The 26,992-nt window shown below is 41.1% G+C and overlaps 1 protein-coding gene across 6 annotated transcripts in view; it reads left to right on the top strand.

The window, feature by feature from the left end:
* The window catches only part of DLG2 (discs large MAGUK scaffold protein 2), a 2,103,489-nt gene that overhangs the window by 2,002,702 nt on the left and 73,795 nt on the right, over window positions 1-26,992 (top strand). For 3 of the 6 annotated variants that reach the window (XM_040489717.1, XM_040489715.1, XM_040489719.1), the window contains one exon: window positions 19,207-19,413. In XM_040489717.1, coding sequence (XP_040345651.1) covers window positions 19,207-19,387 — 181 coding nt within the window. In that variant the 3' untranslated portion in view covers window positions 19,388-19,413. Of the gene's footprint in view, window positions 1-16,168; window positions 16,313-19,206; window positions 19,415-26,992 lie in introns of those variants that run through there. The other 3 variants (XM_040489714.1, XM_040489716.1, XM_040489720.1) reach the window with 3 other exon arrangements.

The raw sequence follows: 26,992 nt of genomic DNA, 5'->3' as shown, positions 1-26,992 counted from the left end.
GGAGGGAACGACCTACTTGCAGGATCCTACAGACCAAATGCAGATTCGTAAAATACAAAGGAAATGTGAAGAACTGGAATTTGTTGTACAGGTTTGGTCCATGTAGTTTAACCTTGATTTCTAATTAGAATAAGAAGAAACAAGGAAGAACACCAAAGTTTTTGGAGAAAAGGAAAAATCTACTTAAACCTCCCCAAGTTGTCCTCTAACATGTTTTCCTTATTTATTCTTTCAATATACTAAAAGCACAGATAGTTCTAAGCTGTGCGCTTATTTGCATAGAAACAATGTAAAAGAATTCTATTGGCACAATAGTAAAAATAAACTAATTAAATCCCATAATTTGCCTTGTTCTTTAAACGTTCTTCTCATTATTCAAATAATGATAGTGATAGCCTTGGTAGTGATTGCCAGTTTACAGCCTATGTTTCTAGCTCAGGCTTCTTTCAGAGGTCTCAGCAAACTGAATGTCTCTCCTAGTAGCTTCACCATCTAACAACTCACCAAGATAGGTAAGGATAAATGACAGCCTCCTGGGGCCATCACAGGGTCAACCATGCATGATATTTATGTGAAGAAAAATGCTGACAAGGAGTGAGTCTCAGTGTACCAAAAATGCTCCCCGCTGTCATGTTCATTGTGAGGTAGAGGAGAGGGCCAAGGATATGCAGCCTGAAGACCCTAGTCTGAATATTGACTCAACCAGTTTCTAGCTGTGGGACCATTAATTCACTTCGACTCTTAGAATCTCAGTTTTATTATCTATGGAATGGAACTACTACATCCAACTTTGCAGAATTTCTGTGTGTTTTTTTAAATTACGTCATGTTCCTAACACTCTGCCTTGTACTTAGTAGTAATTCAGTAAATGATAGCTATTTATATTATCATCTTCATCATCTTCTCTGGGTCTCTCTGTAAATCAAAGGGAATGACATTGCTTATTCTTTAGGGCTACCATAAGGGCTGAATGACATATGTGAAAGTGCTTTGTCAATAACTGTCAGCACAGTGTGTTATTCTTGAAAATAATAATTAACAAACAGACCTGTACATCTAGGAAACCCTTACTGCTGAGCTACAGTACAAATAATAGGGCTGTGACCTTTTAGGAAAACCAAAATTACCCTTTATCTGTAGAACTTGGAGAGATCTCCTTACAAATGGCTGCCAGTGCTTTGATCTGAAGGCCTGTGGGAGGGAGAGCCACATGGACAGATCTGGGTTCAATTCCTAACTCTGCCATTTACTTGCTAGATAACCATTGTCAGTATCTGTGAACTTTGCTTTTTTTAATTTATAAAATGGAGAGATTCATAACAAAGTCACAGTGTTGTTATTATTCAATGTCGACATATGAAAAGTATCTACTCTAGCGGCTAACCAATGGCAAGTGTTCAATAACTATTAGTTTCCTTTCTCATTCCCTCCTCTCTTGAACCCCATACTATCATATAATAGACAGACTAAGGCATCTTTACCTGGGAAAAAAATACGTAACTGGTATTTTTATGTTGTATGTCAAAAAAGATTGACAGAAGACAAAAATAAAATACAAATTAAAAGGAAACTTCTAACAGTTTTATCAAAACATTATTACTGAAAACTATTTAAAGCCATCCAAAGAGTTATTTATTAAATATGTCATTTTGAAAACAATGAGAGAGAGGAAAGAAACATCATAAATCACAGCGAGAAACCTTGCAGTGAGGGACTACCATAGAGCCAATTTAGAAAAATCATTAACTGTGCGACTTTACTGTGAAATTATAAAGCCCACATCGCTGTGAATTATCAAACAAATTACCTCACTCAAATACATATTTTCTCCCTATTTTATAGATTCCATACCCTCCCCAGTTGATGTTAGGTAACTCCATCTTCTCTAACTGATTAAATGAAATTGAAACAGCCCCTGTGGATATTCCTTCCTGCCAGAATTGATCTAAATCTGTCCTAGGCAATGAGCCTCTTCCTTGCCAAAGAGTCTACTTAGATTAACTTCACAATAAGTTGGTTCCCTTAGGATGTTCATCCATCTGTAAAACAGGAAATCCTTTTCCCCACTACCCCAAATTACCAGTCTGGAGGGCATTTTTTCAAAATCTAATACCTGCTCTCTTTTGGCAAATTTGATGGGAATCAAGCATTCATCTTACCTAATTATTCCACTTCCAGTTGCTGTTATGCCTAAAACTCAATGATGAAGTACATAAGCCTGTTTGAAGATTTTGTTTATCATTTTTAACCTTTGATTCAACACAAGAACGTATGGCCATGATGCAGAATCTAGAGGATTAATATTTCTTTGAAACTTATATCAAATAACCAACCCTGTTGAAATCAGAGGTGATAGAAATTTCCTAAAGACAAATGGAATTCCAGCTTTAAAAGTTGTTGCCCATAACTTGGATTACAAAACCTTTCCTTTTGTCTGTGGCTTAACCCCTGGCAATTATCAGAAGCTGCTTGTGATCCTGCAGAGCACAAGACCTGGCCTGTCCAGTAGAAGTGGGTCGTCATGGGAGACTGTCATGCCATTCAGAATGGGCAGCCCTTGCTTTCCTCTATAGATTGTAATACTTCTGTTGCATTTAATAAACTAAATATAATTGATTTGCTTACATTATTGTCTCACCTACTAGACACACATTTGTGTGAGGGCAGAGATACTATAACTTGCTCATCTTTTATCTTCAGCACTGAGCACAATACTTGGGGCATTGAAGAAGCATTTTAATAAATAACAGGACCTAGATGAGAAGAGAGAGTGCATCGAGAACAAATAAAGGACAGAGGCAATTCCCAAGATGGCTCCCTGACAATGTTATGATTGCTGAAAATGGGACTGTGGGAAGGGAAAGGGCAGTAATGGCTTCACTTATGGGCTACTGATTGGAGCTGTGGACCTTACTGTGGGCCAATATCCAAGGGTCAGTCTACATGCTTCTCACCTCTAGTTCCTCATCCAACATCTTCCCCAGCATCATCTCAGCTGGCCTTCCACTGGATGCCCACTGGTCTAGGAATAACTATCATGTCCAAGTTCCTCTCATGTTTTCCTGCCCAATTTACATACTTCTGTCAGGCCTGATTGGCCAACTTCAAGTTGGATTCCCACTTCCTTCTTTATCAAACCCCAGCCATGGCTAATATGCAAAAATGGTATCAAGCAGCAATTTCTCATTCCTTCCTCCTCTCATTAAAAGAAATGTTTCTCTGCACATCAAAGTGTTCTCATCCCATACACATACTTCACTGGGTGGGCTGCTGACTTCCTCTGGGGAGCTTTCTCTTGTTCTTTATGAATGTGTTGACATTCTAACAAGAAAATTTCTCTTCTTCTAAGGAACTATGCCCTGCTTGTCGGTATAAACAAACTCTGAGAACAGAAAGGAGTCTTTTCCTCAAAACATGTGCAAAAAATATCTATAGAAATGACTGCTGTTGAGTGGTGCTATTTACTCTTTGATAGAACTAATCACAATTCCATCCTGTAGAGTTCTGTAATTGGAGTTCAGAATACCATGATATATCTCTAGTTATCTCAAAGAGGCTTTGCTAAATTCTCCCAAAATATTCCAAGAAGAATTTATGTCAAGATTTCATTTTGAAAGTGAATGGACACCTGTGGGAATTGGAAGTGGGTTTGGGGGTGTCATGACATCAGTAAGAAAGAAGTTTCTTCACTTTAAAGTGCTTGGTAACTAATGTACTAGATTGAAGGTACTCATGCTCTGAATTAAGGAGCCCCAGGGTTCCTCTTAGGGGCCTTTGGGCTACTGCACATTTGGAGTGGAAGAGAGGCCAAAAGCTCCAGTTTTCCTCTCTGTTTTCAATCAGATATTTGCTATGTTTTTAGAAGCTTTCCTCTAAAGAAAAAAAAAAGGTTTGTTCTGGTAATAAAATTTTGAAAACATTGCTTAAGATTATGGTGAGAGAGACACTGGCTAAAGGAAATATCTAGAACTTCTGTCCATCCCACCACCACCAGCCTGGTCAAGTCCTCATCATTTGGATTACTACCACAGCCCACTATCTGGGGTCTCAGCATTGGCTCTGGCCCAATCTACTTTCTACTTTATATCCAGAAAGATATTTTCAATGCAAATCTGATCATCTTACTATCTTGTTTAAAATCCTCTAATGGCCTCCCGTTGCTGTGAGGAGAAGAAAGTGTGTTTCATAAGCCTGCAGGACCCTCCAGGACTATCCTCTCCTTCATTCTGGTCTCATCTTGGCCCATCCAGAACATTGGTCTTCCTTCAGATTCACTGCCTGCTATTTCCTCCTTCAGAGCCTCTGCATATAAATCTTCTCTGACTATATCTGCTCATCTTGCAGGTCTTAGATTAGACAGCACCTCCTTCTGGAAGCCTCCCTAACTCATTCTCTCCAGGGTATGTTCTATTTCTCTCCACCACATACTCTGATGGGTTATTTTCCCATGTGCTTTTTAAGATGTGTCATACTGGTAATTATTTCTTCTATATTTGTCTTTCCTCTAAATTCCAAAAGTGACCTTGTTTTTCTTAGTTTATCACTATAATAACAATACCTAGTATAATACCTTGGCACACAATAGGCACCCATTAACTATGACTAAAAGAATGAATGCATGGTTTCAGACACTTAAAAGTTTTATGTACTGGCTGCCTTAGAGCAGTCCCACAAGACTATCTGATCATTTTACCAAGTGGAATGCCAGCAGCAGTAGGGAGAGCAAGGCCCATTGCCCATCACTCCAGCCCATGAAAATATCTCTACACCAAGCTCCCCCAGCACTTACTGCCAATAGAACACTAGCAACAGGTCTGGCACTTAGTAAGAGCCACATAAATGTTAAACAGATAGATCAATATTAATATAAAGGCAAATTGGGACTAATTAATTCCTGCACTCCATGAAAGTTGAGTTATAACATCGTTTTCATTGCCAGTACATATTATTCTTGCAGCTTTCCATGTCTCTATGCAGCAGGCACCATGTTGCAGGAGTTTTAAATGTGTTACCTCATTTAATCTCAGCAATGTCTATTAGGCAGTATTTTAATCAGTTCAAGCTGCTACAACCATGGATTGGGTGGCTTATATACACCAGAAATTATTTCTCATGGTTCTGGACACTAGATGTCTGAGATCCAGGTAGGGTTCTGGGGTGAACCCTCTTCCAGGTTCCAGACTGCCATTGTACCCTCCCATGGCAGTGTACCCTCCCATGGTAGAGAGAAAGAAAAAGCAAACTCTTTTATGATTCTTAAGGGCACTAATCCACCTTCATGACCACACCCAATCCTAATTACCTCCCAGAGGCCCCACATTCCATGATAAGGTTTCAACATATGAATTCTGTGGGGACACAAACATTCAGTTCATAGGAGGCAGGAATTAGTCTTTAATTTACACAAGAATCTGTTCATAAGAAACAAAATTTAAACATTGCCTATAGCCACAGCACAAGTAAATGGCAGAGCTGGGAAGTTTCCCATTGTCCTGTTACCTGGCATGTAGTAGGTGTTCACTAGACTATGAATGAATGCATGGACTTACACTAGGCATACAGAAAATGCCCCAGCTTGAAAACATTAGCACTAAACAGTTGTGCTATTGGAATAAATGCCACTAATATTCACAGAAACTATAAAGACTAAAAGCATAGACATTAATATTCTGGATATCATTAGTTCCATCTTCTTTCCCTAAATTCCTAAACTACTCACAAGAGCTGGGGCATTTCCTACAGGCACATCATTCAACTAAGAAAAATGCTGAACAGAACTCTCCGTAAGCAAGTCAGGTTACAGCCCAGCATTTGGCCTGTCAGCACTTTCTGAACAGTCACTGAACAGAGGATACTACAGGGGGTTATTTAAAAGAAAAATGTGTACAGGAGAGTAAAAGTTGGGATGACCCTATGTGACCCGTAATGTATGACAATAAGAGCAGCTCATGATCTGATCTGAGGGCTTTTTAATCCATAATTCATTAATCCTCACAAGAGCCTGTGAGACAGTTCCTACACTTTCCAGTGAATCTAGGTTGTCATTGATTGTAAGATGCACTCTGCACATCCCAAGAAAGGAGAGATATTGTCAATTAAATTATGAGATGGCGCTGATGGTAAGATACAATGCATCCTAACTGTAGAGAGATGGAAATGAAAAAAGGTACATCTTAAAATTGATAAAATATAGTATTTTTAATCCCATTTTACAGATGAGGTAACCAAAAGAGACTTGAAGAGATGAAGTAATGTTCCCAAGGTCACACAGTGTGGGTTCTGAATTCAGTTCAATTCCATTTAGCCTTGTGTTGTGAGCACCTCCTGCTCCATGCTCCATTCAAGAGATACACAGATGAATGAGACTCTGTCCTAACCGTCAGGAACTGAGAAGTCTAGAAGAGAAAACAGATCCGCAGCAAACCAACTAAAATGTAGCCTGCTGAGTGCAAACACAAGACCTTGTATGAGGTAGCAACCTGGCACAGAGAAGGAATAGGCTCAGCCTATCTCTGGATAGACTCAGACAGGGGTTGCAGAGAAAGTTATGAGTTTCATAGAAAGGATTGAAATTTACAAAATGCTTGTTTCTATCTAGTTAGTGCTTTGACTTTTTAAACAATGTTAAGAAAAATTCTTGGCTGAAAAACTCCCCCTGCATGGTGTGAGTTGTGATAGAGCATCTGAGAGAAGGGAAGGTTTTCCGTGGCCCCGCTCACATGCCTGCTTCCAAAGAGAGGCAGGAAGCAGGAAACACTGAGGGAAGAAGCAGAATCCCCAAGGTGTGAGATGACTGTTGTTAGAGATGAGGTTCCCATAGGAGAATGCCTGAAGGACACACCTGCTCAGTTGGGTGGGGTGGGTAGGTGTGCTGCTGCCTCTCGGCTAGTAGATCTGGGAGAACTATCCATTCATCAGCTCTTTCTGAGCACCTGATGGGGGTTCCTGCTCTATGATCCTGTAGCCTCCCATACTAATTCATATGATAGCATATATTGCACTGACTTCTAACTATATTTGGGTTCTTTGCACTGACTTTTCCCTCTTCTTAAAACACTGTCCTCACATATCTTCATGACTAACTCCCTCACCTCCTTCAAGCCTTGCCTCACCTGTCTTTCAGTGAGTCCTACCTTGATCACCCCCACCCACCCAAAAAATGCAACCTTCACCACTACCACAGTTCTACCCTGTCTAAAAATCCTGATACCCCTTACTCTGCCCTATTTTTTAACCTTTTCCATAACAAGTATCAACTCCTGTTATGCTGTGTGGTGATTTCCATGGCCTCTCATGAAAATATAAGTTCCATGAAGGCAGAATTTTTGTCTGTTTTCATTCACTGATAGACCCCAAGCTCCTAATATCATCATTGGTACATGCTTGATAAATATTTGCTGAATTAATAAATGAATGTGTGAGTAGCTGAATAAATATGCCCTTACCTCTATTCTCAACCCAACATTAAGATCCGTAAGAACAGGAAGCAAGCCCCTTGTTCATTGCTGAGTCCTCAGCAAATAACACAGTGATTGGCGTATAGGAGGCACCCTGTAAATGATAGTGCATTAAATGACTATTATCTCATATCCATAAGTGGAAGTTAAATAACATCCTGAACTCAGTATTTTTACCTGGATGAGAATGGAACCATCTTCTATCTTATGTGTCCTCATTCAAAAAGTGATAATGGGAGCATTTATGGACATAGGAGAGATTTTGAGGTGACTTTTCCCTAATTCTGTGTCATCCTTTCCCTCAATCCAGGCCTGTTGTTCCCATCCAGTTTTCTGAAAACTGGTAGACAAAAAAGCAAGCTCAGAAGTTTGTCCAAACGTCTGGTTTCGTGATATATGAATTTCATTACCAACCCTGATACACTACCACTAAGGATTTGGAGTAGTCATGTCAAATGTTCTTGGATGTCTTTCTCCCCTTTTCCATATGCTCATGAGAGAAATGAACTTTTTCCAATATCTCTTCTAAACCAGGTGGCAAGCCAACTGATCTTACTTGTCAGTCAGTAAATACTTAAAGTGTTATTGGAAAGCAGAGGTAGGCTTGCTTTGTTTGTGCTCTAGTGAGCAACACTGGAAAAAAGGGATGGAATTTACAGGAAAGGAATTTAGACTTTAGACTCAGTTAACAAATATTGAGAGCCTACTAGGTTCTAAAATGTCTTATATGTGTAATTCTCATAAGGACTCTGTTGGACAGGGATCTTGTCCTTCCTTTTGCATCTTTGGAGACCCAGGGACAGAGATGAAAATCACACAGCTGGTTAAATGGCAGAGCTACTCTTTGAACCCAAGACTATCTGATTGATATACATTTTTAGCTTGGATCAGAAACAAAAGCCTGCAGTCAGGGCTCTGTCAGCCTTTATGTAGTATCTTGATTAATATATTTTGATTGCCTGATAAACAAGGCCAGAACATAAAAGCTTTCAGAACTGTCATAAAGCCTGGGCTATTCATCCTGGTCATGTTCCCTTTCCCATATTTCAATTTCCGAGTAGCTGGCTGATGGCATTTGGGGGAAAAGACAATGGTTTTAAGATGATTAATTTTTACAGCCTCAACTCAACCCTGAAATCTGAAGTACCATCCGCCATGGTCTGTGGAGCCCTGCCTTTGGGCAGGTTCAGACTTGCCTCTGCTTCCCTCAGATGAGGTCCTGTCAGTTGGGACTGCCATGTAAACCAACCTGACAGATTGCTAGGACACCCTGAGAGACAAAGCAGGCTGGAGTGGGACCCGTCCCTGGAGCTTCTAATGATTACTTGTCTGAAATGATCAACACAGTGGCCTCCGGACACAGGAAGTCTGCTCACACTGTGTCCCTAAGGCATGGAGAGCACTGATGACTCAGGAGAGACTGAGAGAGAGAGAGAGTTGTTGCCCCTGGAATTAATGCTTCTTCCCTGATTATCATCAAATTGCCACAACTGTGGAGAAGCCCAGACTGTAAGGACCTCTCATTGGTGCCCAATTAATTCCATCTCCAGTCATGACAGTGACTGCCTGACCCATTGGGTACAGTAGAAATTGACAGTTTCCCAATATCCTCCAAACATAGAAGGAAACAGTCTGGCATGATAAGAACAGCATCTTTTTGTTTGTTTGTTTTAAATTTATTTATTTATATATTAGGGGGGTGGACGGAGAGAGAAGGAGAGAAAGAATCCCAAGCAGCCTCCACGCTGTCAGCACAGAGCCTGATGCGGCTCCATCTCACGAACTATGAGTTCATGACCTAAGGCAAAATCAACAGTTGGATGCTTAACCAACTGAGACACTCAGGCACCCCGATAAGAGTATCTTTCCAGGGGACAAACCTGCCTTATAAGGTTATTAATGATCACATGGCATAACCCATGTGATACCACAGTGCATTTTTACCCTTCTATAAAATGGAATAATGCCTGCACTTTAAGGAGTATCTATGAATCATGGATAATAAATACCTAGAGCAGTGCCTGGCACATTGTAAGTCCTACTTGTTCAGTAATCACTCAAAGACAGTGTCTTAGTGCTCTCTTGGCAAGGACTGACAGAAGCTAATGTGTTATCCACTAAGACTGTTCCACTGGTGGATTCAGCCACCCTTTTCACCATGGACAATTAATTCATTATTGAAATAGATGGGAAATTAAGTGGCCACAGTACACTTCAGTCGGTCTGGATATGATGACTGATCCACAGGGGTATGTATGTTATGGCTCCTCGAGGAGACATGAAAAGTAGTCTATACAGAGCTGTGTGTTGCCTTCTTCCCTGAGATGAACGTGTTCTGACTTGAGAGATAGGAAAATTGCACAGATCTTCATCGTCCTAAGAAAGATAAGGAGCCCAATGCCAGATGCTGCACAGGCTTTTCTTACCTATTGTTGCCAATTGTCCCTGCCTTCTAGGAAAGAATGTAAACAACTGAATTCCAGGAATTGCCCTATGAGAAGAATAGGTGACAAATTTAATAACAAAAAACAACTTTTATTGGACATCTGCTTTGTGGTAGACCCTGGGGATAGGATGAATATGAGCCTCTCCTTCCCCCCATGCATATACAAATTAGAATTTGCAAAGATTAAAAGTCACAATACAATGTGATATAACAGCATATGAGAGGGGTGTTTAACTCCCAGTGAGGGTGTAGGGAGGGGAAAAGAGGTTCTAGGATTGGTGGAGGAGATGACACAGAGTAGTGATTTTCACAAAGCAAACACAATCCTCAGAGACACACATACTGTCAGCCACATGGAAAGATTTTTTTAATGTTAATTTATTTATTTTGAGAGAGAGAGAGAGAGAGAGAGAGAGAGAGAGGGAGAGAGAGCATGAGCCAGGGAGGGGCAGAGGGAGAGAGAGAATCCCAAGCAAATTCCATGCTGTCAGAGCAGAGCCCAACACAGGGCTCGAACTCACAAACTGTGAGGTCATGACCTGAGCCAAAATCAAGAGTCGAACACTTAACTGACTGAACCACTCAGGCACCCCCAGCCACGTGGAAGGTTAACCTGAGTCCCCAACAGTGCCTTGCTAGACAAGGCATAGAATATAATAGCTGAAACGTGCTTCAAGAAGTGCTTTTGGCCTGTTGATTACATAGAAGCTGGAGCCCAAAGAGATAAAGAAATTTACACAAGATCATACAGTGAGATTACATTGAAGCCAGAACCAGAGTCCTGCTTTCCTAATTCCATCCAAGCTTCTACTTGCAGGGTGCCATCTCTATTTTTGAAACATTTATTAGATTTGTGAATGGGCAAATGAATGCTTTTAAGAAGGAAAAACTAGGGGCATCTGGTAGCTCAATTGGCTAAGCATCCAACTCTTGATTTTGGCTCAGGTAATGATCTCACTGTTCGTGGGTTCAAGCCCCAACTCAGGCTCTGTGCTCACAGTGCGGAGCCTGCTTGGGATTCTCTCTTTCCTACTCTCTCTCTCTGCCTCTCCCTCATGAATGCTCTCTCTCTCTCAAAATAAATAAATAAACTTAAAAAAAATAAAAAGAAGGAAAAACTATTGGAAATGGCTGAATTTAAAAAATGATAGCACCTAAAGTACAGATCCCTCTGCTCCCATTGCAGATCCCTTTCCCACATCCCCCCAGTGGGAAAATGTTTTGAGAAAGTTTACTATATGTGTATTTTTATATTGTATTTTAAAAACACCATACTATCATCTCCTGCCAATACTTGTAGAAATAACTCTCTCATTTTCATAGTAGGGAAGGGGTGAAGTAAAGGAACTACTGGTTGGCAGTTAGTGTGCTAAAGACTTTTCCTATGTTGTCTCATTCAATCTCTCCAAATATGCTGAGACCTAGGAAAGATTAAACCCATTCATTGATAAACAAAGGCTCAGATTGATCCACAGATTTTCTCAGCGACACTCAGCTAGAAAGAGGTGGACTCACTTGAGTGTGTCTTTCTACTCCAATGTCTACACTTTTTACACTATCCTCAGCTGCTTACATCAACAACGGAACACATTCACTTAAGTCAGGCACAGTGGGATGCAGCAGAGAGCAGGCTTTATCTTCCGCTGTTCTTGTTCGTTCTCCTGCTGCACAGAGAGGTGAGAATCAAGTCTCCTCTAATCAGGCAGAAGCCTCAACTTCAGAAGACTAAGGAAATTGGGTCAAAGCACTCCACTTCGTGGGTCTTAAATTTGTCATGGAAACAAAGTCTTCTGTAGCCCAAACAAGTTCACAGCACAGAAGGAAGTAACCTACTGGTTGATTTGTTCAATTATTTTTTTTAAGTTTATTTATTTTTGTGAGAGAGAGAGAGAGCGAGCATGTGTGCACAAGTTGGGGAGAGCAGAGCGAGAAGGAGACATGGAATCCGAAGCAGGCTCCAGTCTCTGAGCTGTCAACACAGAGCCTGACGTGGTGCTCAAATTCACGAGCCAGGAAACCATGACCTGGGCCAAAGTCAGACACTTAACCAACTGAACCACACAGGCACCTCGATTTGTTCATTTATAAAGCATCTACAAAGACTCTGTGCAGAAGCTGTACCCGGGAGCCTCTGACCTTCAGTAGCTTTTAATCCAATAAAGGAGGTAAAACACATTCCCATTCAAGACTGGACATTGTAGGCTTCCCAAGAGAGGTGCAAGCAAAGTGCTTTACAACCTCAGAGAAAGAAAAGGCTGCACTTCTGTGCCTCAGTCTCCTTATTTGAACATAAGAACAATAGTATTTATCTCATAGGGTTTTTGTGATAATTGGATAAAGTATAAGCGTTAACAAATCAAAGCCTTACGTTTTTTGTCTGCAAAGTAGAAATCATCATACTTCTATTATAAGCTATTTACACGGATTCAGTAAGATAAAATTATGTAAAACAAAGGTACTTTGCACATGGCTGGCCAATAATAGGCATTTAGTGGGCTGTTATTATAGTTGTTGAGTAGTTGTTTTTATTCCAAAGAATCTTCAACAGGATCATCAAACTGGTAGCCTTTGCCTTCTACCTGCCTTCTGGTAAACCATCTTCTTCCTTGTCCTCTGTTACTAGTTTTCTACTGCTGCCATGACAAATTACCTTCCTCCATCTTCAGATCTAGTAATGGCAGTCATGTACCCCTCATGTCACAGCTCTCTGACCTATTCTTCTGCCTTCTCTTCTACTTTTAAGGACTCATGTGGTTGGATTGGGCCCACCCAGATAATCAAGGATACTCTCCCCATATTAAGACCTTTAACTTTGGTAATATCTGCAAATCCCTTTTGCCACATAAGGTAACATATTTGCAGGCTCTGGGGATTGAGGTGTGGACATCCTTGCAAAGAAGGGGTTAGGGAATTATTTTCCCTACCATATTTTCGATAACCACAAGACACATCAAGTAATTTTTCCAGTTCTTACCGGCATGGTCCTGGGGGTTCTCTTCACCCTTGTGATTCTTTGCTATACCAGCCTTAAAGTGGGTCAGCCAAAATTCAGTCCTCTGAACAACACAGAGAACACATGTGCTCTTATGGTCCATGATTATTAAATATTACTGCAGTCTAAGCCCAATAGAGAATACGGGTGGTTTTGATTGGAGAGGGTTCCTTGCAAAAACAACACATGGGTTGGTGTAGCAAGTCCACAAGCCTTAGAGTCAGACAGGGTTTTTTGGGGGTGGGAGGGTTAGGTTTTTGGGGGGTGTTTTTGGTTTTTGGTTTTGGATTTTTCAACTGGTAATTAGGCTTTAGTTCAAGGCTTTTAAATATGGCAACTTGCTTTTAATAACATAAATGATGGAGGCAAACAGGTCTTGAATTCAGTCCTGCCCTATCACTTGCTAGCTGGTATGTCACTGGGCATATTGCTTAAGTCTATATTTCCTCATCTGCAGTACAAGGCTAATCCATGTACTGTGAGGTAGTTGTGAGAACTAACTGTGCACTCAGTAAACTACTCATGCCTCTCCCCTCATGTCTAGCCCATGATGTCATTATAAATGCAATCACCAAATCATGAAATCTCTGGAGATGAGGTCTAAGGACAACATTCCTTATCAGGAATTCCAGGCTGAATTCTACAGTCAGGAGCATGGGCTTGTGATTCAGACACATCTATGTATATTTGAATCCTGGTTCTGCTACTTATTAGCTTTTTTTCATTTCAGCTCCTTGGGTCTCATTTCCTTTATGAGATAAAAAAAGGCTTACCTGACAAAATTGTTGTCAGAATAATAACAAAGTGGAACTCATTCTGTGTGTGTGTTGGGCATTTCTCATGCGTCACCCTAGAGTGATATCTTCATAACAATCTTTTGACTTAAAACCATCATTCTCTGCATTTCATAGTTGATGGAATGATGATCTCTGGTGAAGAGATCATCTAGGAAGTTAAGTAACATGCCCCAAATTCACAAGCAGGAATGGCAGAGTTGGGACATAACCTAGGTCTCTTCTCTCTCCAAAGCTTGGCACATAATCCAGATGCTGCCTTGCCTGGCCAGTACTTTGGATGAGGTAAAAATATAGTCTTTCACACGTTGTAGGCCACTTAAGAAGCACAAATTCCATCAATGTCAGGTGTCTCAGTCATGTGACACAGCCATGAGAACGAGCAGCTCTTCACTTCCCTTATTAGACTTCCCCAGTTGGCAAAGGGCCACCGCATGGTGAAATGCAGGAGGGGCAGGAGGGATGGGAGAGTCATTGCATTACTCCTGTCTAATTCTACTTGTCTAATGGACTTGTTAAAAGCACCCTGGGTGGAAAGTGTGAGTCTTAATGGCATTTTATAAAAGTTGCTCTGATGAATTAGCACATAAAACAAATTAAAACCAGCTTACCGCTTTTTAAATTAGGTGATGGGGCACTGTAACATTTTTCCCAGACATGAAGATCCATTAATATCCAAAGGAGCCAGAAGCCACTGAAATGTATCGGCTGCTTGTTTTCAGGGGCCTGACAAGTCTGAAATCCATGTAATCCTAGAGTGGCAGATTGTCTGAGATAAACAGAACTCGGGAAGAACGTGTTGTGAGCCCCTTCTGCGAGGATACCTATGGCTGAAGGCAGGAGTGGGAAACCTTCCCTCCAGGATTCTTGGGAATTAGAACAGAGCACAGTAGATTGAATATCTGGCCCGGTGAGGACCACCAGAACAGTCTCTACTCCCCTCCCTTACACATGAGGACACAGGCTTGAGAGAAGCGGGGCTTTCAAAGTTCATCTGAAACATTTTCACGGACTGACACTGAGGGTCTACTCTGTGCCCAGTGCTGAACTGGACTCTGAGGTTGGAGAGATATTTTAGATGTTTTTTGTACACAGTCCACAAGACAGCTATTAAGGGCCACAGTCCCAGCAGATTCCCTGAGTCAAGGCCAGCACATTTTTCAGAAAAACAATTATAAGAATAATAGTAACTACCATTTATTGAGCAATCACTAGTGCCAGGCTGCTGTTACAGTACTTTCCATATATTATTTTACTTAATCCTCACCACATCCCTTTGGGGTAGGTGCTGTTATTATGTGCCAGTTTTACAGTTAAGAAAACTTGGAGCCCAGAGAAGCCAAGTAAGTTGCTTAAAATTCACATGGTCAAAAAGTTGCAAACCCAAGCAGTCTCACCCTAGAGCCTGCCTTCTTGGCAGCCACCTGCCAGTTTTCCTGATGGCTTGACATCCATAAAGAGCCTGGTGCTAAATCAGAGGTTCAAAGACCCTTAGGACTAAAAAAAAAAAAAACAAAAAACAAAAAACAAAAAACACTGTGATAGGGACACCTATCAGCTGAGCGTCCAGCTTAGGCTCAGGTCATGGTCTTGCAATTCGAGTCCCAAATCGCTCGATGTTGTCAGTGCAGAGCCCACCCTGGATCCTCTGTCCCCCTGTCACTGCCCCTCCCTCACTTGTGCTCTCTCAAAAATAAATAAAACATTTAAAATTTGTTTTAAAAAATACTGGGACAAGAAGTGATCAGTAAGGGAGCTTTGGGGATTTGGGGGGGAGGGTGGGAGAGGATGGTCAGCCCTGAAGGGAGGATAAAAACTCCTGGTACTGCTAAATTGTGAGCAAGACCAGAGGATAACAGGCTAGAAAACTGAGCCTCACAATGAAATGTCCAAGAACATGGATTTTGGAGCCAGACAGACCATATTTTAGGTGCAGTCTCCACCACATGTGTACATGTGACCTTGGGCAGGTGCCCTACCGTCCTGAGCTTCCTTTCCTCATCTGTAAAATGAGGATACTAATTTTTACCTTCAGGTTGTTATGATGTCAAATAAGACAATGGATACAAAGTGCCAGGGCACCTAATATGAGCATAAGGAGTGGTAGCCATCATGGTTATTATCCTTGCCACCTTGTCACCACCTCTCAGGTTTCGGGGGAAGGGGTCATGGAGAACAAGTTGAAGAGCATTGTAGCAGGACTCTGGGTCAGGAGACCCAAGCTGCAGCCTGAAGTTGCTGACCCTAAGCCATGTATGCTGAGGTTAGTCTATCCTTCATCTGTAAAAAGGGGATAATGCTGTATCCATCATACATTCTTTATCAGAATGGATTGAGTCACAGATGAGGTAGTGTATATGAAAATGATTTGCAATCTATAGAGTGTTGGGGACCCTCAAGAAACTCCCAGGGTCGATGATTCACTGGGAAGGCTCACAGAACTCAGCATAGACATACTCAGGACTATGATTTATTACAGAAAAGGACACAAAGCAAAATCAGCAAAGGGAAAGGAGCTTGGGACAAAATCCAGAGGAAACTGGGCGCAAGCTTCCAAGAGCCTTCTCCCAGTGGAGTCACATGGGACATGCCTAATTCCTCCAGCAACAAATGGTGACAGCAGGTATAAATGTTGTCTACAAGGAAGCTTATTAAAGACTCAAAGTTCGGTGGGGGGGGGGGGGTTGTTTTATTTTTATTATCTTTTTTTATGTTTGTTTATTTTTGAGAGTGAGAGAGAGAGAGAGAGAGAGAGAGTGTGTGTGTGTGTATGTATGTGAGAGAAAGGGGGGGGGGGGCAGAGAGAGAAGAAGACAGAGGATCCAGATCCAAAATGTGCTCTGTGCTGACAGCAGAGTCTGATGCAGGGCTCAAACTCATTAACCGTGAGATCTTGACATGAGCTGAGGTCGGACGCTTAACTGACTGAGCCAACCAGGCGCCCCTCACGGTCCAGGGTTTATATGGGGGACTGGTAATGTAGTCACCTTCTGCCTGGCACATACCACAATTCCAGATTCACAGAAGAAAAACAAATGTTCACCTTAAATGTTGTTTATACACAGTTTAGGCATGGTGAGCCATTCTTAATAGGAAATAGAACCAAAATCTAATTTCCCAGATGTCAGCCATGAGCCACCCTTGTAGGAAGGTCTTTTTAAGGTTAGAAATCTTGGGGTGCCTGGGTGGCTCAGTCGGTTAAGTGTCCAATTTCGGCTGAGGTCATGATCTCACAGTTTGTGAGTTCAAGCCCCATATTGGGCTCTGTGCTGACAGCTCAGAGCCTGGAACCTGCTTCAGATTCTGTGTCTCCCTCTCTCTCTGCCCCTCCCCTGCTCACGCTCTGTCTCTCTCTGTCTCTCAATAATAAATAAACATTAAAAAAAAATTTTTTTAAGGATAGCAGTCTCAAGCTTACTATGTTAACTCAGAGTAGAATCTATACAAAGGATTTTTATGGATATCCACTCAAAGGGGACAGCGAAGAAAATAATAACAGTTGAAACTTGATGATTGTCACTATGTGCCAGGCATTGCTGTGCGTGCTCTATTTCACATGTATTACCTTACGTGACATTCCATCCATGCAACAATTTTATGATGGGGGTACTGTTACCATTGTTGTTGTCATCATAACTGTTATGTATGAGAAATCTGAGGCCTCAGAAAGGTTAAGTAGCTTATGCAGAAAACCAGCTATATAACTGGTAAGAAGCGGTAGAATCAGGAAATGACCGTGACAGTGTGACCCCTGAGTCTATTCTTAACCGCTCTGCTACACGCTGCTACAGTGCACTCACCGTGAGCTGGCTGCCTCATATGTCTTATTAATGCTTATAGCAGCTCTGTCTGAAAGTAGTTATTGGACTAATTTTGCATTACAAAAACCTGTGGCTCATGAGTGTTAATTAATTTATGTCACACCACCCAGCCAGAGAAGTGACAGTGTCAGAAGTGGACCTCTGCCCTCTCTCAACCCCCTTTCACCTGGGTAGAGCTTTGCCAAAGTCTTCAGTAGGGAAGATGCAGATGGTCAAGGTGGAAATGAGTCATTCTGGGAACTTAGACGGAGAAACTCTCCTCCTATTCCATTACTTGGGTACAGAGTTCATGGAAGACAGAGCTGTGTTGCAAGTAATTCAGATTTTTCTACCGTATTTGAGAGTTCTACATGCTGTCTTCAGCTCTTTTTGGTTGCCATGACAGCAGATGTGACATTTCTTTCATGAGGAGAGGGGGGGAAAGAAGAAGAAAGGGAAAGAACCATACTTGGTCCTCAGTGATCTTAGAAAAATCTGTTCCCCAGATCTATCTAATTTTGCTTGCATAGTGGTTATGCTCTAAGGAAATTCTCAGAATGGAATCAAAGGGAAATAAGCAGAGAGGTGGCAAAATCTGCTTCTCCTGAGAAATTGTATGTGTGCAGTGGTGGTTTGTGAGGGCAGGGGGATATGAGAGGAGGTAGGCAATCTAAGACTTGAGACAAACTGTCAGCTACTTAAGGCAACACCTAGCTACTAAGGTCTTGGCGATCATTTCAATTCTATTTGCAATTCCCTTGCCCCACCAATCTATACGTATAAGAGTGTTCAGTTCAGCAAAGGGAACGTGTTCTTTAGTGAGGGAAACGTGGTACATAAAGCAAGAATTACAATTCAGAATGATGAATGCAGTGCTGAAGTAGGCTTAGCCTTCTGTGGAAGCAAAAAGATTTGTCTTATCCATATAATTTTGATCTATCTATATACATACACATAAACATAGGAGTAATTATATTTTTATTGTTGCATTTTGACCACTTATTCATGTTATTTTATTAACCTCTACAACCATTCAATTTGTTTTATGTTTTATTTATGCTTTTGTGGTTTTAATTTGCAGTTTATTTATTAAAAATGTTAATTCCTGTGCAATGAACATACAGGTTATATTAGTTTCAGGTTCACAATATAGGTATGGAACTGCAACCTTTCTACTTCAGTAATGGTCCAGTAGTCCAGTGGGTGGAAGGATCACAGTCACCTATGGGTGGGCACTTAAGTTGTTACCGTTTCTCCCTATTATAAAAGAAAGAGTTCTGTGAACTGATACATACATCTGAGAGGATTTGTTCATAGCACAAAATGTTTCATTCACAAAGATGCCCATGTTTCTCTTCATTATTTCCTTCTTTTTAGTGACTTTTAAATTTCAATTGTAGTGGGAGGGAAAACATCTCAGGTGCTTCCACATCTCCCATTATCACCTTGCCACATATGATGGTCCCCAAGAAAGGAAGCAGTACCCCAGCTTTAGGAGTCTGTAGGCTGTCCCTGCAGCCTCCAAGGAAAAGCAGGAACCAATGTTAACTGGTGACCACAGCAGTGGGAATGTGGACTGCAGTCCTGGGAGTCAGGCCTCGGAGCTGGTATCAAATGGATGATGGATTCTCAGGGCAAGACTTGGTAATCGAAATGATGAATCCGAAATCTGTGCTCCAGAGGTTCTTAACAACGTTCTCTCTTGTCATTTCTACAGAGCCATGTTTGACTATGACAAGAGCAAGGACAGTGGGCTGCCAAGTCAAGGACTTAGTTTTAAGTATGGAGATATTCTCCATGTTATCAACGCCTCAGATGATGAGTGGTGGCAAGCCAGAAGAGTCACACTGGAGGGGGACAGTGAAGAGATGGGGGTCATCCCTAGCAAAAGGAGGTAAGAATTGCCTTTTCTATTTCAGACTGTATGCATTTTAGCTATCCAGGGAGTGGAAATAAGGGAAGATGAAGATAAGACAAACTGTTTATAAAATAACCATTTGAGTGGGATAGTCAGTCTGCAGGGAAATTGTCAGTGGTGACAGGTGACATGAATTAAGTATTCTTGTTCTTTTCATGTTAGGGATTTACAAAAGCTGGTGACTCTGATAAGACATAAAGCAAGAAAAGGGATCTGCTTCAACCACCTCCCTAAAACATTTACCAGCATCCACATGTTCAAGATTATCTTAGCATGTATGCGGATGTAAACACTCAGAGGTGTTATTCCAGAGGTTCAGATTTACCAAATAGCTTTACAGAAAGGTCAGGTGAAAGCCACATAAAGTATGATTTACTAATAAAAGGTCCTAGCTATGTATTACCTTCAACTACTGATGGGGGAAAAATTAAAACCCTTCATGCCAAATTCAGATGCTTGGAATATGAGCTGTGGAACATCTGGGTGAGGCCTAAGACTGGGTTTATCACTTACTGTTTTCCTTACTCCTTTTCCCCACCCACCCCACAACTCCCACTTTCACTCGGATAATCAGTTCTGTATGTCAAGAGCACCATGCCCTTTCTCTTCCAAGCCTTTCTTCCACTATGCTTTTGAAAGGCAGGAATATACTTCAGAACAGCCACCTCTCCCATGTGTCCCAGTAGCTTCCAGTCATCACCACCATGGGGGAATTTCCTTCCCACCAGCGTCCTTTGGGCACAGAATAGTTGCCTGACATTGCTTTGAGAGGACATTCTGAGTTTAAACTATGGCTTGTAGTGTTTTCTCAAAGGTTATATATTCAAAGCATGGACTCTCCGCACTAGTTTATATTCTGTTTCTCCATTTCCGTTTACTTAAAAAAAAAAAAAACTCAAGGCAACACGCATTTTGGTCTGCTTTGATTTAATCCATCAGAGCTGTCTGAGAAGCTGCTCTGTAGAAGAAAGAGCTATCTTCTTGAATATGGCCCCAAGGACGAAAGTGGGGTGTCAAGGAAGGAATAGATTTCAGCTTATTTTAAAGAAATTCTTTTACTAGTCAGCTGTGTAGAGATGGTATGGATTACCTGGGAAGATAGCAAACTAGAACAATAGTTTTCATAACAAGGGAGCATTATAAAAACTTAGATATGGGGCACCTAGGTGGCTCAGCATGATCTCACGACTAATGAGTCTGAGTCTCGCGTCAGCCTCTGTGCTGACAGCTCAGAGCCTGGAGCCTGCTTCAGATTCTGTGTCTCCCTCTCTCTCTGCCCCTCCCCTGCTCACACTCTGTCTCTCTTTCTGTCCCTCAGAAATAAATATTTTAAAATTTTTATATTAAAAAATAGCTTAGATGTGCCTGTTCCCTCCCTCTCTGGCCCTCCCCTCCATGTGTGCCTGTGGGTGCATGCACACACACACACACACACACACACACACACACACACACACACATATTCTAATTCAGTCCATCTGGAGGGGGTCCTGGAAATCTGAATGTGTTTGTAAATCCATCCAGGTGATTCTGGTAATAGAAGTTCTAGCATCGAGGATTCGAGGTTTGGATAGAGTGTTGAACTATATGATTTCTCGGGCCCTTTCCAACCCAGAGGTTCTGTGATTCTAACCAGTCTTGTCAGTAGCCCTTCATTTGTTCAATTACACATCGTTTTCCCCACAAGGAACATTCCCAGTGCTATGCCTCTTGAGGTAATTTTCTACCTGCTGGTGGTCATTCTTAAGTTGGCTTTCTCCCCTAGTTTGGATAAAAACCATCTTAACAACCATACTACAGCTAGCCTGAAAAAGAAGTTTGTCTAGTGACTCTAATGTTGACATGTATTTGCATTCTATCTCATGAATGCTGCAGTACACCCTCCATATGTGTGTACATGTGTGTGCATGTGTGTGTACGTGTGGGTGTGCTTATGGCTATAAGTGAGTTTCTGTCAACTTTCTCCTTAGGATTTTAAATCTTTTTTAAAAATGTTATCATTATTGTTTTATGTGTTTATAAAAGTAACACATTTCATTGTAGAAAAATGGGAAATTTTTGAAAAGTATAAAAAAGAAATAAAAATCACTTATAATCCTACCTCACAAAGAGTTCTTATGCATGGACTTTAAAATCTATCATGAGGGGCACCTGGGTGGTTCAGTCAGTTCAACATCAACTCTTGATTTCAGCTCAGGTCATGATCCCAGGGTCATGGGTTCGAGGCCCATGTCAGGCTCTGGAACCTGCTTGGGATTCATTCTTTCTCTCTCTCTCTCTCTCTCTCTTTCTCTCTCCTTCTCCCTTGCTTGCTCTCTCTCTCTCTCCCTCTAAAATAACACACACACACACACACACACACACACACACAATCTGTCATGAGCCTGTCCTAGGCCTGTTCTTTAATATTTTACTTTTAAATGAGGCTTTCTCATTTCACACTACATTCAGCATCTTACAACAACAGCTCAGAATAAGTGGGAGCTGCTCAAATATGATTTACTATTAGATTGGGGTTCATTTTTCAATCTTTAATTCCTTTATAGTCCCTTTTCTGAGTATAATTCAACTAGTAGAGCTCATCTGGGAAAATCTCTTAATGGGCGACATCAGGGCATGACTTCACCCTTTACAAATATGTTTCTCTAGTGATGATTCCATTTAATCATCCCAATTACACCAAGATGGAGAGTATGATAATTATTGCCTTCCTCCTCCTTTTTTTTGAAGATGATAAAGAAATTTTATTTAACAAAATACTCCAAGAGCATGCTAGGCACTGTTCTAAACCCTTTACAATGAACTTATTTAAACCTCATCATAACCCTATGAGAGATGTTATATTATGATTGTGCCCATTTTACAAACCAGGAGGTTGAGGCATAAAGAAGTTAATTAACTTGCCTGAAATTGTCCAACTAGTAAGTGGCAGAACCGGGATTTGAATCCAGGCTACAGAATTGATACTTTTAACTTATATGTAATCCTTCCTCCCAAAGTTACAAAAATAAAACTCGACAAAATTTAATTCAGCAAATATTGTTTGAGCAGTGTCTGTGTGCCAAGCGCTGTCATTAGGTCACTGTCTCTGGAGCCCAACATTTGTGGGACAACACAGTGTGCCTAGCTACAGTGTGATTAGGTTAATGGGGGCTAGTTTAACTAAAGGTACTTGTCCTAGTCAGCTTGGGCCGCCATAACAAAATATCATAGACTGGAAGGTTTAAACAATAGACATTTATTTCTCACAGTTCTGAAGGCTGGAGAGTCCAAATTTAAGGCACTGGCTGTTTGGGTTCCTGGTGAGGGCCCTCTTCCTTGGGTACAGATGGTCGTTTTGCTGTACCCTCACATGGCTAACAGAGAGATCATTTCTCATGTTTCTACTTATACCGGCACTAACCCCATTCATAAGGGCTCCATCCTCCCCACCTAATTATCTCCCAAAGGCCCCACCTCCAAATACCATCACACTAGGCACCAGGGCTTCAACATATGAATTTTGGGTAAACACACTTAGTCCATAGCAGGGGCAAAGGGATGTGAAAGGACACCAGACAGAGAGATGCATTCCATTGGATGATAGCACCAGCCATGTATTGTGCCAGGTGCTTTCAAATACATAATTTCATTTCATCTTCACAAAAGCCTCGTAAGGAAACCAAGGGTCCAAGAAGTCAGGTAACTTGCCCAAGGATGCACAACTAGCCACTGGCTGAACCCACGTCTCTCTGAAAACAAGACCACATGCCTTTCCACTACACCAAGGGTATATTAGAATGGTCAATTAGGAGGTCTTAATATGTATCAGACACGGTGCTAACCAATTCTCTCATATTACCTCATTTAATGTTCACCGTAATTTTCTGAAGTCTGTGTCAATACTCTAAGTTTACCAGCATGAATCCTAAGATCCTAAGAGGCTGAATGACCTGCCCAAGTCACACAGAGAGTAAGTGGCAAATGCAGTGTTCAAAACCAGGTTTGTGTGACTTTAAAACCTGGACTCTTAGCATAGAATCACTGCTTTCTGAGATTAGGTAGTTTGTGAGTCGCCAAGATAGGATGCATTTCTACAGTCTGCTAATCCCAGTCTTTAGTCATTGCCCCTCAGTGATGACCACCTGGGTTCTCAGATAACAAGCGTGTCGCTAGCATTGCCTTAAGGTTTAGGCACCTAGCTTTCACAGTGAGCCTGTGGCCAGTAACGTGGGTGACATTTCCATCCTTGTAGAGCACAGCACAGGAACACCCAGCACCAAGTGATGTTCCCACCATCCAGGGCTCCAAGCCTGACCTCATTATGTGTTTGGCCAGAACGTGAAAATGCCAGATGGGGAATGGGTGAGAGGGCAGAGGGAGACAGTTGGGCTCATTGAAGCATGACTATTCGGAACTCCCTGGAGAAGCTAGCTGTCAGAATTGATTGTTCAGACTTTGCCATCCAGTTTATATTTTCAGGATTTTGGTCAGTGACCAGACTAGGGTGGAGAGGATTATTTCTGCTTAAACAATCTAATTAATTGCTTGCCTCTTGAGTGTGAGAAAAGTAAGGTAGTACTTCTCATTTCAATTCAGTCTTTTTCTACAAGTGGTCCACCATTTCCTTAGGTAAAGATCTGAGGACTTTAATATCATGTATATCTACCAAAGGAATCTTACTTAGTAACACAATTAAGGAAGGTAATGCTAAACTTTTATAAGGACTCTTGCCAAGTGAAAAAGTCATGCAATGGTAAATAACTTTTTATGAAAAACACCATTTGTGTGGGCAAGTCACCTGACTCTTGAGCCTTAGTTTTCACATCCAAGTCAAGAATGCTCCTTGAGGGTTTATTCATGCTTTCATTCATTCATTCATTCATTTATTCAACAAAGATTTATTAAGCACCTACTATATGCCCAGCTCCTTCTTAGACCCTGGATCATTGTACAGTTATAGATAATATAGGCCAAGTACAACATCGAATACTTTGTGCATACTCAAATGATAGGTGTTTTCCTTTCTTCATATTTTTAGCTTTTAGTGCCTGAAAGAACACAGCATTATACAGAACCCTATTTCCCAGCCCTACCTCTCATTTGAGTGATAAACTATCCTCTTGCATCTCAAGAAGCACTAGAAGAGAGGAAGGGCCTGTGGTAGCTAAGAGAAAACATAAGCCACAGTCACTGCTACCACTGAAAGAGGTAATCAACATGGCCCTCTGTGAAGGGAAAGTAAGACAATGATGGGCCTGCAGTGAATGCAGAAAGACTGCAAAGGAGAGAAACTAATTCAACATTTATCATGTAATTCAATATTTATAATGCTGCACATAGTCATTTAGCTAACCTAAATTTCTGTGTTAAAATTTATTCTAAACTTTAAGCCCAGCCTTTTATGGTATGGTGTTAGCTCAATGATTATACACTTGCATTCAGTTATGGTTTATTTAACTCAGGACATTTGGGATATGGGGATTCAAGGGAGGGGGTTGGTTATCATTTGTGAAAAACTTAATGAAAACTTCCGAAGAACTGTATTGACCTTAAAACCATGTATGACCCATCCAAAATCTCATTTGTGTTGAGAATTCCCATTGTGGAGAAAGCCGTGGAAGATCCTTGAATGCTGTTTCTCAAACTAAGTAGATGTGGAGAAGCAGTCAAGTTAGCTTTTAGCAGCTGTGTGCTCAGGCCCTTATTCCTACCACTTTCTAAACTTGGCAAGCTTCAAGTGTCAGCTTTCCCAGCCATAAAATGGGGTCAGTAATACCTACATCACTTGATTATCATGGGAACCAAATGAGAGGATATAAATGTAAAGGAATCTTTTTGCTAATAATTATGTGTTAAAGCTTCAGCCACCACTTATATTATTCTCATTATCATGACTAATGAAATTTTCAATCCCAAGAGAAAGCAAAACTTTCCGACTTCCTCACTTCCATGAGTGAGCCAAAACCCTGCCACCTTTAAAAATTGTTTTTTACTTTTTTCTATGGCCTCTTTGAAGATTAATCATAAACCATAGCAAATAACAGGTGTGTGTGTGTGTGTGTGTGTGTGTGTGTGTGTGTGTCCATCTGACATAACATTCTTTGCAACCCATTTAAGGGATGAACCACTAAAGATGGCCTAATGGAGACATTTCTTAAGAAATCTAAAAAAAAGGTTGAGCTTGGAATCCAGGGGGTAAAAATTAGAATAGTCTATCCAAATAGTTAGTAGAATCCCAAATTCAGCCTAATATATGTTTGGAGCCCTGTGAGTTCTGTCGGTCTGGACAGAATTTTTTGCATAGCCTGATCAAAACCATGTATCCTCTGTGTGTCATTTCGGCATCATCTAATGTACTAGTGTTTTCCATAATCAGCCTGGTTAATGCAAAGAAGCCAGGATAAAGTCAGGGCTGTAACAACAGTTTTAGAAGGATTCGAAGAGATGAATATGAATTAACATTTGCTCTTGGATTAAAACTGAGAAAAGCTGAAGTAGCTCAGAACAGGCATTTTCTCAGTGAACATCTTTCCACTTGGCAGCTTACCTTATCCAAAGTCTTCCTTGTACTGTTCCCAACTGTTGTCTGTTGGGTGCAAATAGAAACTCTCAGTGAAACATATTGCTTTAATATCTGAGGTTAGATATGAAATTTTTTGTTCAGCTGTTTCCACTCAAATATTCTCCTCTCACACTGAAATATATCCTGAAACTCTGCCCTGTAACTATAGAAACCCTGATCTGCACTGTGTTTCAGCTGGAAACACAAAAGAGCTCTCAGTTAAAAAGCAATATGTTGTTAATTATTGATCTACGAATAATTTAGATTTCATAAACCATTCATTTCTGAAGATTCAGGGTTTTTCTTCTCTCTCTCTTTTCTTTCCCCATTTTTGAAATTAGAGCCAGCAATATTTAAATAAAAAATCCAGTTAAAACAATACACCACATATTATTTTAGTTAACAGCTGTTTACTGAGGTCTTACTACAATATGCTGTAGAGTGAGAATGTGGACTTGCCCTCAAGGAGCATGCAGCTTTGTATGTACACTGTGAAAATAAACACAAGGGAACAAGAGATAATACCAACATGAAGATACAAATAAGTACTGTTGTATCTTAAAGGAAGGGGTACTCGTGTCTGACTGGAGAGGCTCAAAAAAAACAAAAAATCAAGGAAGTACTTAGCTTCTCTTTCCTCTTTTTTCAACCCCATCCTTCAAATAGGCACAAGTCTTACCAATGTTACTTTACTACTATTTCTCAAACCCTTCCCTCTCCTCCACTTCATTGTTTCTTGCCTGGATAATGCCAAAAGCTTCTAAATGGACTTCCTGCTTCCCACAGTCCCTTCCCTCTTCCAGTCTATCTTCCTCCACCACCTGGGTTATTTATTTAAACTGTTAATCTGGGGGGAGGAGAGGGAAGATGGCGGCGTAGGAGGACGCTGGGCTCACCGTGCGTCCTGCTGATCACTTAGATTCCACCTACACCTGCCTAAATAACCCAGAAAACCGCCAGAGGATTAGCAGAACGGAGTCGCCAGAGCCAAGCACAGACGAGAGGCCCACGGAAGAGGGTAGGAAGGGCGGCGAGGCGGTG

The sequence above is a fragment of the Herpailurus yagouaroundi genome, unplaced genomic scaffold (genome assembly GCF_014898765.1).
Source record: "Herpailurus yagouaroundi ecotype Mexico unplaced genomic scaffold, PumYag 180, whole genome shotgun sequence".
Lineage (NCBI taxonomy): Eukaryota > Metazoa > Chordata > Mammalia > Carnivora > Felidae > Herpailurus > Herpailurus yagouaroundi.
This window is presented reverse-complemented; position numbering and strand designations above follow the sequence as displayed.